The sequence below is a fragment of the Microtus pennsylvanicus genome, chromosome 8 (assembly GCF_037038515.1).
Source record: "Microtus pennsylvanicus isolate mMicPen1 chromosome 8, mMicPen1.hap1, whole genome shotgun sequence".
Lineage (NCBI taxonomy): Eukaryota > Metazoa > Chordata > Mammalia > Rodentia > Cricetidae > Microtus > Microtus pennsylvanicus.
The window spans coordinates 62,902,189-62,929,267 of record NC_134586.1 but is presented as its reverse complement, the minus strand read 5'-3'; the positions used below and the strand labels follow the sequence as shown (position 1 = coordinate 62,929,267).

General features: G+C 51.0%; 1 protein-coding gene across 6 annotated transcripts in view; it reads right to left on the bottom strand.

The window, feature by feature from the left end:
- The window catches only part of Tet3 (tet methylcytosine dioxygenase 3), a 108,434-nt gene that overhangs the window by 78,624 nt on the left and 2,731 nt on the right, over positions 1-27,079 (bottom strand). For 3 of the 6 annotated variants that reach the window (XM_075983722.1, XM_075983720.1, XM_075983721.1), the window contains exon 3: positions 12,873-12,929. The exons of 1 other annotated variant lie outside the window; for it this stretch is intronic. In XM_075983722.1, coding sequence (XP_075839837.1) covers positions 12,873-12,929 — 57 coding nt within the window. Of the gene's footprint in view, positions 1-12,872; positions 12,930-13,203; positions 13,327-14,203; positions 14,236-27,079 lie in introns of those variants that run through there. 2 more of the 6 variants (XM_075983725.1, XM_075983726.1) reach the window with 2 other exon arrangements.

Genomic DNA, 27,079 nt, shown 5'->3' with positions numbered 1-27,079 from the left:
AGAAGTGCACAGACAGGTAAGGGTAGAAGCAAGCTTCATCCTATGGTAAGACCCATCCAGAGTGGCCCAGCACCACAGCGCCTCTGTCGGAACGCGTTTTGCCCAGGAGCAAGTATTTGGATCAACTCCACAGGTTCACTGAGGTTCATCTGTCAGTTTCTGCCCTGCTCCCCGAGGGATCGGCACCTCCAGGGCTGGCAGGAATACAGCAGTGGCTGCCAGGAGAAGACCCTCGGGGGCCACCTGGCACACAGCATCTCGCCCACTCAGGTGCTCACAGACAGAATAGGGTGAGGGCTCCTTCCCCAAACCCCAGCATTCCTGGTGTACTCTTGCCTTCAGCTGTTCCCGAAAATTTAAAACAGAGGAGCAAAAGAGCTGGAGAAACCTAAGTCTGCTGCCCTGCCAGAGAGATCAGTGGACAAGAAGAAAGGGCCTCCCAGACAATGGTTAAAGTGCTATCCCAGACACAGGAAGTACAACCCGAGCAGAGGAATAGAGGACCTGTTCACATCTCTACCTCCAACCCCACCTTCTGCCCATCAGGACAGACATCCTGACCCCTACTTCACAGCAATGGAAGCTCCCATCTACCTGAGACTGCGGGCTCTACGTAGGCCCCTAGAGAATCCTTTGTTCATGAGCCACAGCAACCTAGCATCGCCAGGCAAGGGCAGTATCTCCATCATCACCTTGGCTCTCGGGACAGCAGAAACCAGGACCTGAGGACTGAATCTCATCAACTAGCAAGGCAAGGGACAGAGAAGCACTCCGGTACAGTCACATAAAGAAACTGTGTCTTTCCAGACTGGCGAGATTACTCAGCTGGGAAAGAGTACTTGCTGCCAAGCCTGATGATCTGAGTTCAATCCCCAGGATCCCATGTCATAGAACAAGAGAACCGACCTGTCCAGTTATCCCCTGACCTCCACAAACCAGGCCACATGAGCACATACAAATGAAAAAGAGGAAAAAAACAAACAAACAAAGGTTTCCCATTTCCTGATTCCCAATAGAAGCTTAAAATATAATGACCATGGGAAAGACTAGCACACTGACAGGCAGAAATTTGGTCTCAGAACCATGGGGGGGGGGGGCAGGCTCTGGAACAGACCAGCAGGAAGTAAGATACCGCCCTGACCAAGGTTCCTGCACACAGAGCTGGGAGCACACCTGGCCAGCAGCCTCCCAAGCTTGGCTTCCTACCACAGAAAATCATCTCCTCTGCAGCCAGCGGAGGACCAGTTAGTTCTGCGCTACCTGTAGGCATCTGGGAACAGACAGCACAGGTCTCCCCACGATTAGCCCTGATCGGGGAGTGACAAGAGGGTTACTGGTCATTATGGGTAATTATGAGGCGTAGACTCCTCCCTGAAGTCTCCTGTGGGAAAATTACCCAGGACAAGGAGGGAAGGATGCCCCATCTGTTACCCAGATCCCAGCCTCCAGGCTTGGAGCCAGAGCTGCTTCAGGCTCCACTCCTGGCCAAGGCCCAGGCAACAGACTTTGAAGATGTGAAGCTCACTGTCTCTCTCACCAATTTGATCCCACAAGCATTTATTAAAAGCATTTACTGCATGCTAGGCTTTGTGCCAGTTGCTGGGGATGTGAAATTGATGGGCACCCTACCACAAGGAACCTAGACCCAAGTACTACAGTACTGCCACAGAGGGACAGACAGACAGGAAGGCACTACAGACAGCTGATATAAAACAGGCATCTCCAATGTGCCTTCAGCAGTGAGCTAAAGGCCTAAGAGCTGGGACTGAGGAGATAGCTCAGCAGGGAAGTGTTCGCTCTGCAAGCATGAAGGCCTTCGATGAACTCCCCAGCACCCACACAAAAAAGCTAGGCGTGGCCATGCATGCCTCTAACCCCAGCGCTGTGTGGGGTACAGAAGACTGTTGGGGTCTGCTGACTGCCAGCCTCCCGTGTCAAGGGAATAAGAGAGCAATAGGACAGCTGATATTATCCCCTGGCACACACAGGTGAGTGGACCACACACACTCACACAAAGCAACCAAAGCCCCACAGTGGCTAAGGGTATAAGCCGTACAGGGCCAGCCTGGGAGCGGCGAGGTCCCGGTCCAATCACTAGCACCACAGTGGGAAGCAGCGGGGCGGGGAAAGCACACTCACAACTGCAATGATGGCGCAGAACGTGTACACAGACCCAGGGAAACCTCAAAGCTCTGGCAGACACCCAGGAGGCTCAGGTAGAAAGATGCATCCCTGGGCACAGGGGCACACTTAAATCCCAGCACACAGGAGGCTGAGGCAGGTGGATCTCTGTGAGTTCAAGGCCATCCTGGTCTGCACAGAGAGTTCCAAGACGTTCAGAGAGAGCTACACAGACAGATCTTGACACACCCCCTCGCCCTTGCTAATAAAAACATTTCAAAAATGGGGCTGGAGAGATGACCTGGTAGTTAAAAACACTTGATCTTGAAGTAGCATCCAGCACCCACATGGTGCCTCACAACCATCCAGGACTCTAGTTCAAGGATTCAATGCCCTCCTCTGATCTTGGAGAACACCAGGTACATACATGGAGCATGTCCTTACATACAGGCAAAATACAAACATAAAACAAATCTAAACAAAAAGAATGAAGAGAGTAAAAAAATCATAGTATGGAAGAAATAAAATGCAGTTAACTGCATATACATTATGTGAATAATTTAAAAATATATCACTGACAGAAATACCTGGTAAATGTTTTATACCAACAGGCACAGGACAAAGAAAAGAAAGCTAACATCCGTCTCTCAAGATGCCAGGGAGACCTTGGGGAGCAAGGGCAGTGCGTACGACTCCAAGGAAAAATTACTAAACCGCATGGTTTCATGACATGTCTTCAAATCCTACAAGAATGGAATTATTTCAGCTATATTACTTAAAAGTGCACCAATGTATAAAAAACTTCCCCATACACTGTATGAAGTTACTGTCTATTACCAATACCTAATAATGAAACACAACAGCTACACGTTAATCTCACAATGTAAGCAAATCAGAGTGTTAACAGTCATTGCAAGAGAGAGAGAGAGAGAGAGAGAGAGAGAGAAGACAAGAGAAGAAAACTATGTGATCTTCAAGCCATGCTCAATTGACAAAATTAACCACTTCTCACGGGAGAGATTAAAGTGGAATGAGAGCACTTCTTCACATGACAGAGAAAGAAATCACATAACCCCGAGACCTCAGTAATCTACGCCACCATGCTTAGTGGCAACACCCTAGCCATTCATGGACACATAAGAAGAGAAACACTACCACTAAAGAGAAGGATGTTCTCAAGCACCTAGCAAACACACAACACAGGACACATTCCCAGCCCTGTCCACTATGAAACATCAGCTCCTGTGTCAAGCTCGTGGCCCAATTTATCCTGGCTACCTCGCCTGACCCAGACTCACCTCAAGAACTAATGGGCAGAACTATGAACCGTTTACCCTTGTGCTCACCCCTGCATGGGCAGTGTGCTCATAAATGACCGGGGGTTGTCCCACCACACCACACTGGGACATGGGTCGGAGAACGAGGTCTCTACAGGTACTCCAGGTAAAGTTGTCAGCAAATTCCCTCCCCTGCCACCCTCTAGTTTTTCCAAAGAATAATTGTTATTGGTATCATTTTTAAGAAATAAAGGGCCAGGCCGGACAATGGTGGTGCACGCCTTTAATCCCAGCACTCGGGAGGCAGGCGGATCTCTGTAAATTCGAGACCAGCCTGGTCTACAGAGCTAGTTCCAGGACAGGCTCCAAAAAGCCACAGAGAAACCCTGTCTCGAAAAAAAACAAAAAGAAATAAAGGGCCAGGAAAGGATATAGGCTTTATTTTTAAGTCAAGATTGGGGATCAGCAGCAGCATAAATACCCAGGTGGAAAGCGAACTAAAGTGGCCAAGACACCTACGTGTGCCGGGGTAAGCACACAGGTCTGTGAAGGTGTTTAAAGGTATTCCTGGCAGAGGCCAAGTTAAACCCTCCAGGCCCAAAGCCAGCATATATTGCCACACTATGGCACACCCTGACTTTGCCCAAATGCCACAGAAACTCTGAACACTTTGAACAGGGCAAGAGTCATTTCCAGAGCCAGATGTTGATTACATAAGGTGTGTTTGTGAGAATCTGCCACACTGTATGTACTAGACTTACGTACATACTAGTCCTACGTATGTACTAGACTTCAGCTAAGAGCTTGAAAGTTAAAATGCCATGCCTGCTCGCAACACTGGCACTCTGGAGGCAGAGAAATAGCCCATGGAGCCAGACCAGCAAGCGCTAGGTCCCAGGGAGGGGCTCTGACTCAATATGAAAAGTAGAGGCAGACGGAAGACGACAACCAGAGTAAGCCTCCGGCCTCCATACACATGCACACACATGCATGCGCACCTACAAACACGAGAATACACATACAGACTGAAAAAAAAGATTTTAAAAATTAAAGGCTGAGGTGAGAAAATTCCATTTCCATGACCTGCTCCAGAGCCTCCTTCTAAACATCACACTTTAATAATCGCTAAGCTCACAGATCAGTCTCATGGGACAGGACATTCAATCCTGTACAAAGTGTCTGATGATCTGATCTTAACTTTCCCAGACTCCTATCATTTGGGTGCAACCCACAGGTATGGGAAACACGCAGGGCCAAACTGACTGAGGCAACTGCTTTCAAGCCCGACTGCATATTCTAACCATCAGGAGAGCCTCAAGAAGCGCCTGGGTCTGCTCCACTCAGCCAGCATCAGAGTATCCGGAGCCCAGACACTAACACCAACATCCCCTCTTTGAAGAGCTGCTCAGATCATTCTAAAATGCAGCAGGGGCCAAGAGCTGCTAAACTTGTTAAACCAGAGGGACTGGCTGTTGTAGACTCTCAAGACAAGCTGAAGCAAGGCCCTGCCTGCGTGGTGGAAGCTGGGGTGGGAGTGTCTAGGGACGGAGTGTCCTGGCACCCACCCAGCTCCTCCTCCGTATTCCACTTCCCCAGATCTCGGTCGGAGAGCTAGTGGGAAACAAAGGTATCATTCTGATGACTGTGTATGCGAGCGTGAGCATGCACGCAAGTGCACGTGTGTGTAGTCCTGGGCACGCAAATGTGGAACACACCAGGCTTCCTAAATGACTTTAGGGCCAGTGACGCTGGACACAGAACCCTGGGTTCTGGCTCCTAGCCAAGGAGTTCAGACTGGTTTCCTTGCCAGGACAGCCCCAAGACACACGCCACGGCAACCACACAACCCCACAGCTAAGCCCTAACTACTACCCAGGGGCCAAATGATGCCTCTGGAAGCCCACAGCTAGAAAACAGGAAACCAGCGAAAAATAACAGAAGAAAAGGCCATAGGGCAGAGGTGAGCAGAGAGAGCTCCACCACGGGATAAGACTAGATTCAGAGATGTGGGATGAGGCCAGTAAGGAGGGAGAACCCACATGGTCACCTACGGAGACCTTCCAGCACTATTATATGGGACCCCATGCCACGTTCTTCTGTCTATCTCAGTCTGGAATACCCATACCCATAAGAATGGAGTACCCGTACTTGTAAGTTATAGAATACCCATACCCATAAGTTATAGAATACCCATACCCATAAGTGATAGAATACCCATACCCGTAAGTTACAGAATACCCATACTTGTAAGTTACAGAATACCCATACCCATAAGTGTGACCCAACATATGGTTATCTTGGCCAGGCAGCCCACAGTACTCTTCCTAGATGATTCTGACCCAAGGAATCCTGGTCATGTCACAAAGCGTGCTCAGACTAGGGAGAGAGCAATGCTTAAAGCATGAGCAGTGGGGACAAGGGTGGGCTGAGGCCCTAAAGAATGTCCTAGTGCGGAGAAGAGAAGAGTAAGCTAGAGAAACGCGGAGAAAACCAGAGGGACAGCTCTTGGGCATGGGACATGAAGAAAGAAACCATATCTACACTGCGCACTCTATCAGCCTGACTGATTAGAACACTTCAAAGGCGGTTGAGTTTGGAAATGTTGCAGGTCCATTGCTAAAGTATCTTGAGCCGGGCGGTGGTGGCGCACGCCTTTAATCCCAGCACTCGGGAGGCAGAGGCAGGCGGATCTCTGTGAGTTCGAGACCAGCCTGGTCTACAAGAGCTAGTTCCAGGACAGGCTCCAAAACCACAGAGAAACCCTGTCTCGAAAAACAAAAAAAAAAAAAAAAATAAAGTATCTTGAGCCACCCTAGCCCCTAAATAGCCATTTACTGACCTCCTCTGTGACCGAACACCCTCTGACTACTAGGGACATTCTTTAGGAATACACGATTACAACAGCTTCCATCAAGCCCCAAACCCAAGAATGTAATCAGATAGCACCAAGACCTGCAGCAGAGATTCTCCACCTCACTGCAGCCTGCCTGCTGCTCCCACAGTACATTTGTAAAGCTTTCTGATTTATGGCTTTGCTCAGTTTGAAGAAAGAACTTTATGGAACAGTTACCACATTGGGCCACAGAATTTGGGGTTACCTAAACCTGTGCTCCTAGGCCATGATCATGTTTGGCTCCAGAACCAACTATGGCTTAGACCCTTTAAAATTATATATGTATATACATTATATATATTTATATTATATAAAACATAGATATTTTAATGTGGACAGGAACATCTCCAGCTCCACCAAAAATCCATTAACCTAGAAGCTGGGGGACAGGAAATCAATGACTCATATTTTGAAGACCTAGTCTCCCCTCTCTAGGACCAGGAGGTTCAGAGAGAACTCTCTGCACCCTGGTCAAGCCAGCAGACCTGACTTGGTCTAAGGAATACTCCCAAGGTTTGCAGTCAGAGCAGATTCTCGGCCCACAGCCCTTCTCACGACCTCTGCCTGTGACAGGTGTGTCTGCCCTCCCTGCTTGTCCCCTTCTGCAGAGCAGTTAGCAGGGTCTGAGATGGAGCCTCCCTGAGGGACAGGAAGGTAGTCGACAGGCCAGGCATCGGTCCCTCTAGTAAACTGTTTAGCAGCGCTGGGAACAAAGCCTGCAGGTCAGGAAAAAAAATGTCCCTTTGGGATAAGCATTTGAGAGAGGGCAGGGTATGCTGCAGAGGTGGGAAAGTCAGTCGCCAGGGCAGAGCTGGGGAGCTCTCTGATAGAGACAAGCTGTAAACCCTCTCAGTGCCTTTGTTTCCAAGCAGAGCTCATGAGGTCAGGATTACTCATGAAGATGTGTGGGGGCGGGGCTCAGAAATCCAATTACTTAAGCACCAAGGGCATACGAGTTCCTGGCCAGACACAGCCAGGATTTGCTTAGACCCTAATCCTCCTACACTCAGCATTTTGGTCCCTTAAGTAATATTTCTGCAGCAAGACAATCTGGGCCCTTTTTCTCTAGGCAGCTAAGATAAAAATTCACATTTTTACTTGAATGTTTAACAATGCAAACAAAAAATTGAAGAGCCTCAGCTGGGGAAAGTAGGGCCAAGGCACTTCAGCTCAAGCTACCAAGATGACTGGGGCGTCCATCCTTACAACAATCACAGGATTAGAGCAGCCCAAGAGGAAAGGGCTGCACCTCTAGGTTAGGAAGGCTCATCATGTGAAGGCCTGAAGATGTCAGCGGTAGAATGCTTGCACACTAAGTCCCAAGTCCAATCCTCAGCATCACCACAGAGGATAGCTTAAGCTTTTTTTAACATCATAAATGAAGTTGGACCTGATAAACAGGGTTGTATCCCTGGCTACTCAGAAGACTAAGAAAGATTCTAAGGTTCAGGCCTGCTGGGCTCCAGAATAAATTAAAAGCCTGGGCGAAAAGAGGCCTGAGGATATTACAGTAGATGGTTTCCCTGCATGTATGAGGTCAAGTTTGGTCTCCAGGAATACGCACACATCCACACAAAGGGGTGGGGGTGGGCACACCCTTCAGGGGCTCATGTGTTCAAACTGCACCAGCAGAGTCCTGGGCATGCAGGAAGGAGCCTTTCTACAGGATCTGAGGTACAAGTAAGTCTTCTGGCTGCTCTAAGAGACTCTGCAACAAACGTGGTGTGAGGAAGAGTGAGGAGGCCCTGTCCAGAAAGGGTGTGGACACGCAAGCAAGAGCCCCGTGCACCGCCAGGAGCAAGTTCAAACACTGCTGTCCAGTCTGACCCAGTCCCGCATCACACACACAGTAGCCGTCAGTTACAGGACATCCAAGAGCAAGCGCATGGGAACCGCCCTGCGAACAGCTCACGGGATGTTCGGATGAACACCCCAGACAAACCATACAAATTGTTGGCTAACTCTACAAAGCAGAACCCAGTCTTAGAAATTAAAAAAAGGAAGAAAACCTAAAAAGACAATCTGGTCTGTTTCTAGATTTAGTTTGAGAACAACTAACTTTGGAAGGCAAACCCTCTGCTGTACAGAAGAAACGAAGGCCAGGGACTCTCCCAGTTAACGGCAAAGCCCAAGATCCAAGTAACAAAGAAACTCGGCTACTTGTTGCTCACGCTCTCAGCTAGTTAGGCAGCAAAGTCTATAAAGGCCAGAACTTTATTTTTTTTTTAAAGATAGGGTCTGATATAACCCACGCTAGCCTCAACCTAGCTACACAATCGAGGCTAGCATCTACTTCTCAATTGTGAGATTACAGGCACATATGACTATATGCAGGTAAGTGCTTACAAGGTGACCTTTTCTGTTCTTTTTTGGCAGTGCTGGAGAGCGAGAGTCTATGGCAAATGCTCTTCGACTGAGCCACATTATTCCCGTTCTAGAACCCAAACTTTTTCAGATAAAGTCTTACTATGTAGCCCTGGCTTCCTGGAACTTACGATACAGACTGGGCTGGTCTCAACTCAAGCAATTCACCTGTCTGTCTCTCAAATGCTGGGATTAAAGGTGTGTACCACCACAGCCAGGAGACTCTAGCGCCTGATGAACTGGAAGTAGTTTCAAGTTCACATGGACAGCCTGGGCACAGTATTTTACCTAGCCTTCTCTGCGTCTCAAAGCTAAGTTTTCTTTCCTCCTTATCCATTTCAGAACACAGGACCCTAACACACCACCACAGATCCTGGAAGCACTAACCTTAACAACAAGGCTGCCATGTTGACTCTTCATTCCAAGCCCCCTGAGGTTCGATAAGCTAAAAAGAAAGCCTAATACATCCAAGCACACATGAGGTGAGAGGTTCTGTCTGTGGTGTGTGCAAAGTTCATGTGCCCCAAACACCGTGGAGCCCAAACATATTAACTGCATGGAAACACAGGCAATGCTGGTTTCCTCACCTATGACTGAAGTAATTAAGTCACATCTCTTACGTCTATTGACTTTGTAAGGCTCGAATAGTAACTTTTATTTTCCTATTTTGTACTTAGTACTGGGACATGTGAATGCTCAGCCAATGGTGAGAGACAAAGAATGGGAGATAAAAGTAGGCAGGGATGAGGACAGGGTCCTGGCTAGCACTGTAAGCTACGGGTTTTACTCATGCAAGCCATCCCTGTCCTGTTTGCCCAGTCTAGATTAGCCCGAAAGTCACCACCTCCTCAGAAGCCACTGAGATGCTGCAAACAGGGAGTTCTGCTGACTGCCAGATGTCTGGATGTGGGAGGAAATGAGGCCAAAAACCCCAAGAGGTCAGGGATGGAAGGGGTCTTAAGAGGATTGGAAGACCCAAAAGCTGAGCCAAAACAAAGCCTCTGACATATTCCCAGCTCTGACCCCCCAGCCAGCCAAACCACTTGCCACAGCCTCCAGGGTATGGGAGGGAACCTGGCAAAACCACAAAGCCCATTTCTAGTGGAAGTGGCCATCTGTAGCTAAAAGCAGATGAACACCCAAGACCCCGCTCCTCACAAGCCCAGCAAAAGGACAACAGGCCATCATGGTGGTCTCAGAATGCAGTCCCAGGTTCCTGCATTGTGATGGACAGGGCTCGCCAAAGAGGCAGAACTGAGCTCTGTGGTTAACGCCGGCTCCTCCAAGCATGGGAAGCAATCTCTCCATTCCAACTTAAACCTGCCATCCTCTTTGCTGGTTCCTTTCCTGCTCCAGCATGACAGGTCCACCTGTTTTCAACCTCACTGCTGCCTGTAAGTGACCTCAGAGAAGGGGATTCCCCGACCTTCCAAAGAGCGGAGACGCAGGCAGAAAAGAGCAGACAGGGCTGATCGAGAGTAAGCATGGAGTCAAGAAGCAGATCCTTAACAGGCATTTCTGAAATAGTCAAAAGAAAGGCAGAAGGCAGAGATCCTGGGCCCAGTACCAAAATAGTTTCCAGACATCCTTATCCAGTGGAGTGCTCCCATGAGGCAGAGCGTGGGAGCCCCAACACAGGGCAGCCTGGTACTCTCGGCACTGGCCACTCTCTTCTGTCCAGGCTGCTGAGGTGAGGAGGCAGCAACAGGAGACTATGCTATGGCATATTCCCTGGGATATCACGGGTAAATGACATAAAGCGTAATATACAGTAAACCGGCAACTTGCATTCATCAAACGCAGCTTTGTGGCCGTGCCAGGCACTGTGCACACCCACGCATCAGGATATTCCTGGCAGCACTTAGCACACAACGAGACATGCATTATTTCTTCTGGCTGCTGGACACCATTCACCCTTGGGGCTTGCCCCTCCCGTGCCCGTCCTGTGGGAACTTGTACACATACACACATGCATACACACTCCCTTTATCCTGACCATAGGAGGAGCTCTTCTACCATGACCTGATAACAGATTGGGCAAAACTCTCTCACCCCCAACAGGCCACCTAAGAAAATCCAATGTGTAGAAAATATAGGGACAAAACGGGCTCAGACCTGATTCTAGTGGCATCAAGGCTGGAAGGAAGCCATGGTTCACAGGCAGGCAACTCAGCACAAACAAGCACAGATACAAGCTCGGAGCAGGAGGAATGGAGCTCTTGTGCCCAGGGAAGGGGAAGCCCTTGATTTTCCTAACACTGCGGCTCAGGTACTAGGCTGGAAGCCTCCAAAAGATCTTCACCAGATCCAGGGCAGCACAACAGGTGGTAGAGGAGGGAGCACCCTAGCAGAGTGCAAGGAAGCTGGTCTGCCAGGAGAGCCAACACCACAGCAGGCAGGCAGGCAGGGGGCAGGTTCAGAGGAGAGCGCTACCCCTCCCTGATCCCATCTGCCTCCATCCTTTGTCCTGCTTTCATTCGAGTTGGGGGACAGAAGAGTTCGCCTCATGATCTTAACATTCCCAGTGCGCACACTTTTGAGACAGTGTACCCAGTGACAACTCCCCCAGCCAGTAGCGGGTGGCCACGGGAAGCGGAGGTGGGAAGCTGTGGGTTCTGGCTCCCAAGAAAAGACAGCAGGAGCAAAAGTGAGCCAACGTGAGCTCACAGCTCTCCCGGAAGCCCATGCACAAACAGTATCAGTACCGCGGGTCTCCGCAGTCCCTCCCAGGTGACTACCAACAACCCCCAGCCTCACCACGGCATGCCAGCCCCCTCAGAGAGCTGAGGTCACCTGGCTCTTCCTTCCCAACAAACTGTTTCTGAAGCAGAACCCATGTCCTTCCCCTAAACACTTCCTTGGGAAGAGGCCAGGGAATAACCTTAGGCTTCAGATCCACCTTGTAAGCTAGCCCAGGAACCCCCAACCCACACAGGAAGAAGCAGAGCCCCACCCTGTCAGCGTCACCACCCAGACAGTGAGGTGGCAGAGTGCCATTTCCAGCACCTCCTCAAAGCTTCCCACAGCTTTCCCAGGAAGCAGGAGGCAGCTCTGCAGGAAAGACTGAGAGCATGCTGGGACACTCATAGCTCGCCCACCTGCTACCTAAGCAACCAGGCTACGGGTTTCCTCAATGCAAAGGGGAGCCCCGCTGGGTCTGTCTGCCCACCTTTCCCACACTCACTCCTGGTCTCTGCTCAAGAGACAGCCACACTGTTTTCCTGTCCCAGTCCCCCACCTCCCAGGCCAGAGGTCACTACTGAGTAATAACAAACTCAAGACGGGGCCCCCAGCCCTGGAAAGCGGGGGAAACTGAAGGAAGTCTACTGATCTGGTCCTTGCCAGCCTAGAAGGATTAGTCATGGCTTCTTAGTGGTCAGATTCTCCCCAGACTCTCCATTCCCCCTACCAAATGCACCACTCCACCCTCTGAAAACCCACCTGGAATGGGTCAGAGCCCCTTTCTCTGCTTCCCCTACACCTGGGAACACTGCCTTCCCAGTCTCCCAGACACCAAGTAGCACAGAATAACAGCAGACACCCGCTGGCTTCCCAGCCATGATGTTGCATCAGCCCCCACCCTACCCAAAATATCCTCACCCCCACCACCTCCTCTCCTCTCTCCAGCCATCTCCATGGTGACAGCAGCATGACTAATGACACCCTATCAGCTCAGACTCAGGAGTGCAATTCTCCCTCCCCCTTACTGTCTTTCACCCCCTTCCCTCCCTGCGACGCGCACACCCCGGGGATTTCTGCAGATTGGATGCAAACCAACAGTGCCAGGGCCATTCTCCAGAGATTTCCAGAGGCAGGGGTGGAGAGTAGGTTGCATGTCTTTAACACACACACACACACACACACACACACACACACACACACACAGAGTTAAACAACCAAACCCCAACTGCACCCAAACCATCCAGCTGAGAAAGCAAAAAGAATCCAAACAAAACCCACACAGGCCTGAGAATTCATTGGCCGCCCACACTCCCGCCGCCCCTCCCCCTCAGCTGCTTCTACACACACACACACACACACACACACACACACACACACACACACGGAGATTAAGAGATCGCCAGAGGAGACCCTTCATTTATATCCAATCCAAACACTTCACCCCCTCCACGCGCGCCCATGTACACACATGTGTGTACACACACACATAGACACACGCGCGCGCGCGCACGCACACACGCAAGCACGCAGGGTACCTTGACAGTCGCCCCTTGTGCCCAAGGCCCTGCTCCTTCACCAGCCTTTATTTCCACCTGCAAAAGAAGCCAAAGACACTGGTGAGGTAGACTAGTAGCAGGCAAGCGGCAAAGCAGTCCTGCACAGGCCCCAGCGCACTGGAGGAGAAGGGGCCGGGGGAAGAAAGGCTGGACGGGACCATCTTCCTGCTCCAGCTGCCTCCCGAGCGCGGATGGGCCCCTGCGCCTTCTAGTGTTTTGTTTTTCTGCTCGGCTCTCAGGCCTCTCAAGATCCCGGCCCCGCTCCCGGCCTGCACGCAGCCTCCCCTCCCCTCCAGGCCCTGCGCGCTACCTCGGCCGGCCTCCTTTACTGCAGCGGCCGCCGCCGGGCCTCCCATTATCCCCGCCGAGGGAGCGCACCGAGGGAGGCACTGCAGAGGCGGCGGCCAGCTGCCGGCTGCTCCCGCCCCGCCAGGCTGGTGTGCGAGGGGGCGGCGCACACGCCAGCCAATCCCGCGCCCGGCCCTCCCCGCTAAGGACCTGCCCAGCAGCCAGGCGGGGGCCTTGGTCGTGGAAGCCATACCACAAGGGCTGCTTCCCAGGCAGGCCGGGGATCCCGCGGCACTCCCCGCCAGGCGATATGCACAAGGCCTTCCCTGCACCTCCAGTGGGTGCACCTGGAGTACAGTGGAACGTGGAACGTAGGGGTGAGGGGTAGGTGGTATCCCAAACCGGCCACTCTCCAGCCGGCCAAGAGCAAAGTAAGAGCTTGTCCTCCAAGGAGAATCCAGGGCAGCGCTTCTCTGTCTCTGTCTCTGTCTCTCACACACACACACACTCACGCACACACTCACGCACCCTCACGCACTTGCTCTGCAGACTGCAAAGGCATGGAGTAACTTACCAAAGGTGACAGCGCTAGAACTCAGCGGAGCTCAAACTCCCTGCCAGGTCTCTCCTCCCTGAAGACCATACCACCCTACTGAGCTCTACTGCCCTGCCCTCTTGCACCCCACTCGGGAAAATGGGTTGTAGCCCATACTTCCTATGCTCCCACAAGTCAGCTGTGCCCTCCCTGGCACCCACTTTACTACCCTAAGATCACTCCCGACCGCTGCTGAAACAGCCCCTTGCGAAACCTCCCTGGGCTCCCAGACCCCAAGAATTCCAGTCTAGTACCCTAACTCCAATCAAGCATACCAAAAGTGCAAGGGCCAGGAGACTAAAAGGGTGAGGGGATAGCAGAGTCCTAGCAATCCACATTCCTGTAGTAATTCCCAGATACCCCAGGCACCTGACCTCACATACACTTTAGTACCCACATATCCCGTCCCCAGCCCGTGGTAACTTACCACTCTTAGCCTCTCTTTGCTCATCTGCAGAATGGAACCAGCAGCCATTTCAAACCCTGAGCCGGCACGGGCCTGACCGACACCAGGTAGGTGTTGCTGCCTGGCAGCACGATGCGTTTCTGCCAGAGCTCAGGGTGCTTTCTCATTCTCATTCTCACAGATGAATAAGCTGAGGCCTGAGAGAAGTGACTCACAGATGAGCGCCCCGCCCCTGCTCCAGTGACTCGCTCTATTACCCACTCCACCACAAATGCATAATTGTGCTCCCCCAGGGTCCCCAGGGGGTACTCAGAACCAGAAGAGCTGCCTTAGGAGGAGGGCAAGCCTGCCTCTGGTGAGGCGGCTTCGGGGCCCACACTTGCCTCCCCTGTGGGACAAAGGGCAGTCTTACTAGGTCCTTCTCAGAGCAGGAAGGCGGGCAGATGACAAGATAAGGTAAGGGACCATGTCCTAAATCATGAATTTAGGTGACAAACTGAGTGTGTCTTTTGTGGTTTTGTTTTGTTTTTGTTACACAGTTGCTCTATGTAACAGCCCTAGCTGTCCTGGAACTTGCTTCGTAGCCCAGGCTGGTTCGAATCCACCTGCCTCTGCCTCCCAAGTGCTCGGATTAAAGGCCCACCACCGCCGGGCTGTGTTTGTGTCTTTTAACTCACATTACTGACCAGCATAAATGAATCCTTTCTCCTGGTTTCCTAAAGCCCTGTGTTACATACCCATGCACCCCACAGAGACAAACACAACTCCGAGAGTATCAATTAATACTGCTACTACTCCGGCTGCCACATTGATCAGCCCCCTGCTACGCACAGGCCCGGGGCCAAACACCCTGTAGTATCATCTCATTTTACCCTCTCTACACACAGCCTGTGCAGAAGGAAGACTCTTAGGATGCTGAACAATTTGCCCTTCAAACTTGGTGGGCTGGAATTCAAACCCAGACCCTTCCTGTCCTCTGTAGCCCCCTTTCTGTCAAGCCTAGGGAAATAGACAACTGGGTCACTTAAAGTGACCACTTCCTGTCAAAGAGATCTGAGAACACTAATGTTTTCACTCTTCTCTGTGCTGCTTCCTGACTGACCCCTCCCCCGCACGCTGAAGCACTGCAAGGCTGAATCCAAACAGTGCCTCCCCTCTGCCAGGTCCTCCGTGGCCTGGAGAACAGCACACCGCCTCTTCTGGAGCCAGCACATCGGAGCAGTTATTTTATTTACTGTCGTTCTCCACGTGGGTGGGGCCGTTTTCCCCGCTTTTCCTAGGCTCTACACAGAAGTGGAATGTGCTGAGCTGCGTTCTACCTCAGGAGTGTGGAGTAGCAGGGAGGCTGGGCACTGAGATGGTGTGAGGTCCCTAAAGCCTGGGGAGCGGGGGAGGGACGGGGTGGCATCCACTCTCCTGGAAAGGACCAGCATGTCTCTTTCTCATAGTTTATGGGAACTCTGGAGCTGAGTTTACCCCATCTCCTTGGGCTAACTCTGTGCTCCTCCAACTTCAGGCACCCACCCTGCCCTCCAGCAAGCCCTTAGCTAAACCACAGGAGCCTGTGGCCCCCAAGGCAGTCTGCTCCCTCCCATTCTCATCCCACTCCGGCTACCTTACTTCTTGAGAGGTACATGATGCCAAGACAGTTCGTTTCCCACCTGACAGCGTTCTCATCTCTATATGCCCCTCTTTCTACATATGGGTCTCACTATGATCAACTCAGAGGCACGTGGGATTCCTCTGCATAAGGACAATGATCCGTCCCCCGTCTTCCATGGGGTCTCCCAGTCTCCTCCGTTCTGGCTGCAGGAGTGGGGCCACAGAGGAGGTAAATGGGCTCACTTGCTGGAAACACTGAGAATCTCAAGACCATGGCTATCCACAAACCACACTGCACACAGACGAACAGGAACTCAGGCATGCCTAGACACCATGGGGAAGGAAGACTGCTGATGAACCGCGCACCAAGCCTCGTGACGCCCCACAAAGGGGGACACAGCACAAAGCATCTTATTTAAATCTCAAACCACCAGCATACCCACTCTACGGATGGGAAACAATAGAGTTCTACACACCTTGCCCAAGATCAAACAGCTACCGCGACCCAGCAAGGCTCTTCCTGTCGTGTCACTGGCAGTGGCACACTCCAGAGCCGCTGCGGACAGTCCTGCAACGCTCAAGTCCATCTACCTCCTCCAGAGGTGATAGGGGACTAGAGACAGGTCTCTTCTCTTCCTTGCCTTGTCCTGAACACAGTGCTTCTGCACAGGGCTTTTCCTTCCTTGTCCAGTTGACGCCCACATCCTCCGGGATGCCTTCTCTGGGTACCTCAGCTTGTTGCCAGTCCACAGCACCACCAACATTTCTCTTTGAACACCTGCGGTTTGTCTCTGTGTACATACACATGTCCTGCCTCCCCAGAGCACCCAATACTGAAGGCACTAGGAATTGACCGTGAGGTGAGACCTGTGACCCCCTTCCCTCTCCATCACACAAAGGATCCTGTCAAAGAAACCTAGCACCCCCTCCACCCTCTGAGCCTATGTTTCCCGGTGTCCACACATCAGTTTCCACCCAAGTAATTGCAGCCCATCACACATACATCATCCTCTATATTTGAAACTCTTTGAGGTTGTCATGGGAACTGCCTTTGCCTTCATTCACTGATCAGACCTCACAATTAGCTTTGGCAGCGGAAGTCTGTGTCAATGGCAATCACCAGGAGGAGGAAGCAGAGGAGGAGCAAAAGAAAAAAAATGCCCCTCCTTGGAGGTACAGCAGAACAAGATGCAACGAAGGCACCACCGCTGTCCCGATGGACAAAGAGGTGGCCCCAGCGCCTACCCCTCACTTCCTCTCTGATAAATGAGACGTGTATACTGAGCCCGACACACAGTGCCACAATGCCTGTACCCGCACATCCTCCTATCAGTGCTTCTCACCCTTCCTAATGCGACAACACAGATCTTTGTATTGTGGTGACCCCCCAAAAATTATTTCATTGCTACTTTGTAACTAGTTTTGCTACTGTGATGAATCATAATGTAAATATCTGATATGCAACCCCTAGGGAGTTACACCCACAGGTTGAGAACCACTGTCCCAGATGCTTAGGGGAAGCTGTTGCACTATTTCATTGGGGTCAAAGTCAACTGTCGTTAGGACCACCAAATGTCCCAGGACCCACTCAAATAACAGGAGACTCTATGGCATTACCTCAGAAACCCAGGGCAGCCTGGAGGAATACTGCCAAGAGAAACTAGCACACACTTCGGCTCCCTCCGGATCTGTGCCCACCCTCAGGTATGCCCAGCAGCCTGCCTACATCTTTCCACAGCTCTGCCATCAGCTTCGAGCACTCCAGGCACAGAAATCAGGAGAGTCAGCCCTCCTTAATCTCACGAACCACTACCTCCAAACTCTCAAGGCCTGTTCTTTCCCTTCCCAGCTGGTCTGCTAGAGGCACAAGAGTGTTGAAGGCTAGACTCTGTCCTCAGGGCGTTCCTCCCTTCCAGCTTTTCAACAGCATCCTGGTAAGAAAACGTTTCCTTGGTCTCATGAAGGACAAAGTTAACACCGTTACTGCTCTACTCCAGGCTCAGGTTCAGTGCCCGATCTGGCACATGCCAATCCTGGGAAAGGTTTGCTGGATAGGGCTCGCTACAGGTTAAAGCATACCACTTGATTTTGGAAACTGAGGCAGCACCAGAGAGGAGCTGTACTTCTCCAGGAAGAGACATAGTAGGTCTTGGAACTTAGGAAGCATTCCAGAAAATATGTCTTCCTTGTTCTTTATCCTGTCCTCTGAACCCCTCACTGTACCTCCCCTCACCCCAACCAGGCCTCAAGCAAGAGCCTGTCCTCCCTCTCTTCTAGAGTGCCAGAATAATTCCTGGCATCTTTGGGGGAAGCGGGTGACCTGTGTAAGGGGCAGGTCAATAAAAGCATAAAGATAGGCGAGAACAGCCACTGTCTCCGCCACATGAATGATTCAGACGTGGAACACTAGAGTCCAGTACCTGGCCACTTGTTTCTGACCCAGCTTTTTCACGTCCCCTCTTGAGGCTTCCCCTGATAATGAAGAGGGGCAGTATGGTATAAAGACACCCAGTCTCACCAATGCCCCTGAGGACTGCCAGTGAGATTCCCCATCCTATTCTGAGACCCTGGAGCCGCTGCACTAACAGCAGGGGGAAGCATGTAACCTGTCCACTAACTCCCAGGGCATCCCAGGGCTGGAACTCCCACAAGTCAGCTCAGCAGTTGGAACAGAACAGAGCCCTCTGAGAACCCAGCCCACCTTCTGCATTACTTAAGGCAATCAAGCAGCCCCCAGACCTGAGTTCACCCAAAAGGCAACTGAGGATTCCACACGGAGCTGCTTTCCCGGTCCCCCATGTCCAACCACTACCTCAGCAATTAGTAGAAATTCAGTCTGCCAACTCCTTATTCAAGTGGCAGACAAGGCCACCAAAGTGTACACAGTTCAGGAATGGCAGCCGTCTTGGACCCACACAGATCACAAGGAAGATGCCGGCAGCAATCCAGCTGGATCACAGGAATGCAGAGATAAGGGGGTCTTGTCCTCTGACATCCTCTCTTCCTGAGCACTCCAGTGTTCTCCCACAGGCAAAGAGATGGAGTCTAGACATTTGAGTCCCAATAGTCAGCCTACCTACCAGCACTCTGCCTTCTCCAGGAGACAGCCTAAGGCAAAGGGCTAACTCTGGACCGGGCTTGTGAACAAGTAAACGCAGGACCAGACGTTAACATGAACAAGGTTCACAGAGGCTTTGATCAGGACTGTGGGTGGGAGGGTCCCCGTGGGGAATCACACCTTACTCACACCGTGTTCTATAGAAATACATAGTCATGCCTTCAAGAACGGGTTTTGTAGTCAGTTAGAACCCAGGGGAGCATTGTTCTCTTCTATATCACAGCTATAAGCCATAATCCCCAACTCTGATGGCTATTTCCCCAACCTGAAAGGGGCTATGGTAAGTAAGGATGAATCTGAGGACCACACAGGGACACCCTGTGTGCAGCTCATAGCTCTGCCCAATAGATCTCCTATAGCAGTAACTTTTAGAGACAGGGTATTAGTATAGACTGAGACTGGGCTGCATAAGGAGTTAAGCCAGACTCCAAGTCATGATTGCACTCTGTCTTCATCTCCTAAGTGCTAGGATTACAGGTATAACCACCACTTCCAGCAAAGAACATTCTTTATCTGCACTGTCCAACAAGAGCCATTAGCCACATGCAGCTAATTAGAAAATAGCTATTGTGACCATTACTGTATTTAATTTTAATTTAAATAGCCGTCCATGGCTTATGGATCTCACATTGGATGGCTCAAGTAAATCATGCTTCTAAAATCTGGGGTAGCCATGAATGTTCTTGAGAATGTGCTAAAAACTACATACTGTCTCCCCAGAGAAGATACACTGTCACGCTTTGATGAGACATTCAGCTAAACCTTCCTGAAACTTCACAAACATGACCTCGACCCAGACCCAAGACTAGTTCCAGTTACAGGATAAAGTCTAGGGCTGGGGGCACAACTTGGTCCGCACTTAATTGCCTAACATACTTGAGGTCTAATTCCCAGCATGACAAAAAAATAGTAAGTAAGTTAATTAAGCGGCCGCGGAGGTGGCTCCAGCTAACGAAGTGCTCGCTGCACAAGCACGAGGACCTGAGGTTTGAGCGCCAGCAGCCATGTGAAAACCCAGCACAGTGTGTTGTAATCCCGCACTAGAGAGGTGGAGACAGAAGGATCCCAAGGCTTGCTGGACAACCAGGCCGGCTGAATCTGCAAACTCAATGGAAGACCGACTCAGAAAACAGGTGGTTAGGCTGGAGAGAGGGCCAATGGCTAAAAGCACTGACTGTCCTTGTAATCCTAATTCCAGGGGACCCAACACCCTCTTCTAGTCTCCACACTGGTGCACATGAATACATGCAAGCAAAACACCCATATACATAAAATAAAGATATGTATGTATATATATTTTATATTTTAATGACATGGTCAGGTCATGATGACAAGGGACAAAAAGGTCTCTGCATTCGAGGCCAGCCTGGTCTACATAATGAATTCCAAGCCAATCAGGACTATATGGCAAGTTTGTCTCTAAAATAGAAGGTAAACAGCAATTGAGGAACACATTCAATACTGATCATTGGCCTCCATACACAGGCACACACAGGTGCACACACAGATACACACAGGTGCACACACAGGCACACACAGGCACACACAGGTGCACACACAGATACACACAGGCACACACAGATACACACAGGTGCACACACAGGCACACACAAGCACACACAGATACACACAGGCACACACAGATATACACAGGCACACACAGATACACACAGGCACACACAGATACACACAGGCACACACAGATACACACAGGCACATACAGGTACACACAGATACACACAGGCACACACAGATACACACAGGCACACACAGATACACACAGGCACACACAGGTACACACAGGCACACACAGATACACACAGGCACACACAGAACACACAGGCACACACAGATACCCACAGGCACACACAGATATACACAGGCACACACAGAACACACAGACACACACAGAACACACAGGCACACACAGATACGCACAGGCACACACAGATATACACAGGCACACACAGATACACACAGGCACACACAGATACACACAGGCACACACAGATACACACAGGCACATACAGGTACACACAGATACACACAGATACACACAGGCACACACAGATACACACAGGCACACACAGGCACACACAGGTACACACAGGCACACAGGTACACACAGATACACACAGGCACACACAGAACACACAGGCACACACAGATACCCACAGGCACACACAGATATACACAGGCACACACAGAACACACAGACACACACAGAACACACAGGCACACACAGATACGCACAGGCACACACAGATATACACAGGCACACACAGATACACACAGGCACACACAGATACACACAGGCACACACAGATACACACAGGCACATACAGGTACACACAGATACACACAGGCACACACAGATACACACAGGCACACACAGATACACACAGGCACACACAGGTACACACAGGCACACAGGCACACACAGGCACACACAAGTGCACACACAGATACACACAGGGCACACACAGGCACACACAGATACACACAGGCACACACAGGCACACACAGATATACACAGATATACACAGATACACACAGGTACACACAGATACACACAGGCACACACACAGGTGCACACACAGGCACACACAGATACACACAGGCACACACAGATACACACAGGTACACACAGGCACACACCAGCACACACAGATACGCACAGGCACACACAGGTGCACACACAGGCACACACAGATACACTCAGGCACACACAGATACACACAGGCACACGCAGGTACACACAGGCACACACCGGCACACACAGATACACACAGGCACACTCAGGCACACACTGATACACACAGGCACACGCAGGTACACACAGGCACACGCAGGTACACACAGGCACACACCGGCACACACAGATACACATGCACACAAACTAAGTACAAAATTTGGCCAAAAAATATTATGGCCCAGGTTAGGTATTTCTTCTGCAAGAAAGCTTCTAAGGAATACGCAGCTACACCTGATGTTACACTTCCCACAGACCCGGGAAGATCTCTCACTCCAGAGGATGCCTTCATAAGGTATCCCCAGTCCGCAGACCCATGCAGGCACAGGACACAGGGCACCTCTAAGGCTAGCTCACGAGGGTAGGAAAAACAGTAAACATCACATTCTTTTTTCTAACATGGCTCCAGTCAGCCTGCTTCGAACCTACTAACAAGGTCTGCAGACTCCTCCACAGGAAGGAATTGACTCCTCTTCCACACGACTTTTTCCTCTACTGCTTTGGAAACTGACTAGCCCGGTTTCCTTTGATTGTCCTATACGTGGCAGATCTCTCAAGACAGGCTGACAAAATTTTCAGAGCTTCAGTTCTTTCCACCTGACCAGGAAATCAGAGTTCCTCACACGCACCTCTCTTTTTAAAACAAGTCCCAGGAGGGCTGGAGAAAGGGCTCGGAGGTTAGCATTTGTTCTTGCAGATGACTCAGGTCCGATTCCTGGGACTCGTGTGGTTTGAAAACCATCCATGACTCCAGCTCTACGGGGATCCAACCCCCTCTTCTGCCTCTGAGGGCACCAGGCACGGATGTGCAAGCAGAACACGCATACACATAAAATAAACCCAAAACAAGGTCAAACAACTGCAGACTTTTCCACGTCTCTTCGGTCCCACTCAATCTGGCCGAGGCTTGCTGCTTAAGCTGCCCACTCTCCTCAGCCCCCTTCCCATCTTCCAACCTAGTCACTTCCTCTTGGAATTCCCAGCCACCATAGCTGTGCAACTGCAGAGCCTTCAGCCAGACCCAGGATTCCACTGCTGTACCCCTCCCTCTGCTAACCACTTGTGACCTGTGGGCCTACAACCTCCCACATCGGGCATCTCAACAGCAAACACTGCCGGAGAGCTTGCCTGGCTGTTTTCAGATCACACCCAGTCCTTAAGCAGCACTACCCAAAACTAGCCTGAGAACATGGAGTCAATCTGGGGTCAGGTTCTCCTTCGCTAGCTGTCAGCTGGAATTCTGGGCCTGGATGTGAGGTCTTCTGATCCTTTCCCACCTCCCTACCCCTTTTTCCTGGTCACACGAGTATTGGAAAGTCACCCTTCAAGTTCTAATACTTATATAAAGCACGTACATATCTGGCTGAACTACAGATTTGGGTTCCAAAGGTTTGGGATAAGGTCAGAGATTCTGCACTCCCCGCAAGCCCTAGAAGACGCTGCTGGTCCACGGCAAAGCAAGGTGGAAGTGAGACTAAGCTACTTCGTGTCCTGCAAATCGGGCAGGAGCCGTGCCTCTCTTGTCTGCAGCAGAGGGTCTCCACCCTGAACATCAGATTCACTCTAAGAGCCTCAATCCAGTCAAGTATGCTCTAGGCCAAATGGTGGCTGGGGGGACCCGTTCACTAGGAGTTAAACATTTTCCCCAGGTGATCCCAGGGTTGAACCCCTGCTCTCCAGTGCTTGATGGACAGGGCAGAGACGCTCAGATCTATGCAGGAGGCTTCTGCAGCAGGCTGCTCCCAAAGGAATCACGGCACTCCCAGTCCACTGCTAGCCTTTCTAGCCTCATCACCCTTTTAACACCTTGTTCTATAACAAACAAAAATTAACACCAAACTTATATGCTTATGATTTCCAAAATCTCCAAACCTGGACTTTTTGCCAGCCCTAATCTTATCAGCGCAATTCTCAGAGCACTGGGGAAGATGGTCAGTGGGCGTGAATGCGCAGTGGAGTCTGGCTCTCCTTTTCCCAGGATAAACTCCCCTGGACACAGGGACCCAGGCTTGTTTTCCTGTCTCTAGTTACGCTCCTAATGGAGGCCTGCTTCACTTCCTTCTTGCGCATCACAGAGAATCAGCTGTCCTAGCATTTCCGAGGCACAGGACCTTCTGGCCACTGGGCTTCCTGATGTGCCTGGGAAGGCTCAGACAGATCCTGAGTCTTCCACGTCAAACTCTAACGGGTGCAACCTGGACTCTTGACAGTACTGTGGCACCACACAAAAGGCTCCTGTTAGGCTTGGGCCCCTTCACTACCCTTGTCATATTTCCTTTTTAAGAAAAAACAAACAAAAAACAAAAACCAATCTCTTCTTCCAGCCGACTATCCTTATGGAGTCTGTGGCTATGGGGTTTTAAACCAGTGCCTCAAAGACGATTATCTGGTCGCTTGCCCAGCCTCTTCTCATGCCTCACCCAACCAGGTGGACTTATTTTTAAAGAAATCTCATCACCTCTACTTTTCGCTGCTTCTCCCTTTGCTGAACACCTTCCTCGGGAGCTAGCTTAGTGAGACCCCATCACATTTCTGACATTGTGGAAAAATCTCCTGGCCCCCCAAAGCTGCAAGGTGTCTTATCAGGAAGGTGAAGATGATGCATTTGGCTGAGGGCTAGGGAGTAAGTACTCTGCAACCACAAACCGTTTCTCTGCTGTTCATCCACTGTCCTGCTTCCAGTCTGAAGCCTAGATTCCCCTGCACAGATCTTCTCCTACCTACTCAGCTCCTTCTTCCCTTGCGCATGCCCAGGACCACAGTGCCGTCTTGTTCCTGGTGCGCAGACACTCCTTCTTACACCTGGCTCCAGAGTCCTGATCCACGGTTGTTCATCCAGCGAGCCAGGGGATGTCTCAAGATACACTTATTTTGTACTTTACAGGCTTACAACAGACTAATACAGTTGTTTATATGTGAAGTTCAATCCTGCCATTGTGTGCTGGCTACCTACTGTGTGCCAGACAAGATGTATATTTTATTTTGCATTTCCATTTCATTCTTATTAACACCCTGAGGAGGATTACCCCTATCTCACACCCAAAAAAAACCAAAGCTAGAGGGATTTACTATGTCGCCCTAGTGTGCTTCACACTCGACCCTGAGAAGCCTGTCTTTATTCAAGTGAAAAAGGTGCAAATCGAACAAACTCTGATACCGGCCTAAGCCCTGGAAGTAGGAAAGAAGGCCGCAGTAGAGGTACAAACTCCTTTGGATGTGTTATATCTACTTCCAACCCAGGAGCACCCACAGGCCCCTGGGAAGCCACCTTTAATCTTCAAATTCTAAACTACAGAGTTCAGGGATTCTGACTCACCCTTCTCAAAGCCCACTGGGGAAAAGAAAGTCAAGTAGAGAAGCAAGAGGGAAAACACAGATGAGCACTCTCCCTCCCGTGTCCACCACCCTCACAGGATGGTACCAAGCAGCCATCAGCAGACAGCATAAAAGAAACCCCAAAGGCAGCTGGGAGAGTGGAGTCAGGATGGAGTTAAGGAAGGATGCCCAGAGGACTAGAAACGCAGGGACACAGATGAAAGCAGATGCTAAGACTTCTAAGGGTCTGGGAATGGAGTACCCCACCACACCCGAAGAGTCAGGCCAAAAGAAAAAAAAGACCTCCCCAGTCCCGGTCCTGGGACACTCCCCGCCCCCCCCTGCTTAAGCACTTCGAAGATCTAATGATTAAGATCACTTCAGTCCCCTGGGGCAGTTAAATGCGCAGCTGAAGCGGAGTCTCTCAGGCTCCTCTCAGGCTCAGGCGCATCTCGGGCTGCAGGCTGCGAATGTGCCTGAGACAAGCCCATTAGATGGAGTGTTGTCCAGACAGCCATTCTCAGGCTCTCAAGCCTTGTAGGAGCAGGGTGAGAAGGAGAGGCACGAGTTACCATTTTGTCTTTTTTTTTTTCTTAAACCAAGCAAAGACAGCAAAAACAAACGTCTTTCTTCAAAGTTTAAATATCAAAGGGAAGCTACCCACCTCTGGAGCACTGCTCATTAAAAAAAATTAAAGGTTAGGATCATCAAGATGGGGGGATGGGGGTAAAGGTGTCAGCTGCAAAGCATGGGGACCCGATTTTGAATTTCAGGACCCACACAGTAGAAGGAAGAAACCTGGCTCCCGAGTTGTCCTCTGACTTCCACGTATGCGCCACGGTGCAGAAACACACGCAAATAAAAAATGAAATAATCAACTCTAAGAAAAAAACGCATTCCACTGTCACCGTGCTACGTTATTTCTCTGGAAACTGGAGCCGGCCCCAGTCCACAGACCTACATATAGACCTTCTGTCCTCGGGTATCACAGGCTGTCCAGCTACATTTCTACCTGACCCCAGGGGCCTAGGGTAGCCGCCAACCACGCACGGCAAGGTCTGCCGGGTGCACAGACTTCTCAGGGCTGTCTCTACGACTCCTCCACCCCAGGTCCGCGGGATCTTTACCATGACCACCCGGCAGCCTGGCCAGCAGCCTGGCCAGCAGCTTACACAAGAGGATGACAGCCCTGGCCGCATTCCCAGCCCCCTTCATTCAGGTATGCCCCACTGTTGCCAAGACCGGCACATAACGCCATCCATAAGGGCCACCAAGAATATCTAGCGCACCGAGTTGGGCATCTTTACCCGAGTCTGTCAGAGGAGTGGAGAGAGATACGGGGACAGAAGGAAGTGCCCCGTTAGAAAGAAGGAAATGATGGGATCCAGCCACACCACATGCAGTTCTCACAACCTAACGCCAGCTTATATCTCCCCCAGCCTCTAAGAAAGGACCTGGAGGGCACAAGGTGAGCAGTACGAAAACTGTCCAATACCAGCAGTATAGAAGGACGGGACACTACTGCCCCAAGGCTGGGGGGAGGGGAGCTACAGAGCTGATCCAGATGTCCGCTTTAGCTGGTCAAAGTAAATAGGGAACAGAGACTGTTGCGCCTGAGCCATGACTTACGGTATGTAGCAAGTGGGCAAAGGGAGTGAAGGAACAGAACCCCTGCCCCCAGGACTTGGATCTTTCTTCCTGGCCAAAGCCCTACCAGCTTGAGGCACGCAAAGCTCCACGTTCAGCAGGCAGAGAAATCCCAAGTGTGGCGGCATACCAGCCCAGCCACAGGTGACCTTATGCTCAGAGCACAGCAGCTCCTGGACCAGCGGAGGGGGCTTTGGAGGTCAACAAGGACAACTTGATTTTCCCAAAAGACAGGCCCAGAGGGGCAGAATAGTCTAGGCTATTGGACAAATTAGTGGCACGGCTGGGAGCCCTGCAGACTGCGTAGGCCTCTGTCTCTGTCCAGCGCCAGTTCCGCTGCCTGGAGCAACTTCAGCGGCTGCACACTCCGCCTAAAATCTGTTCTGTTGGTCGGTCCCTACTTTTGCCAACTGTCTGCTGTCATAGCTGCCACCAACTTCATGTGGAGTGTTCATCACCATAG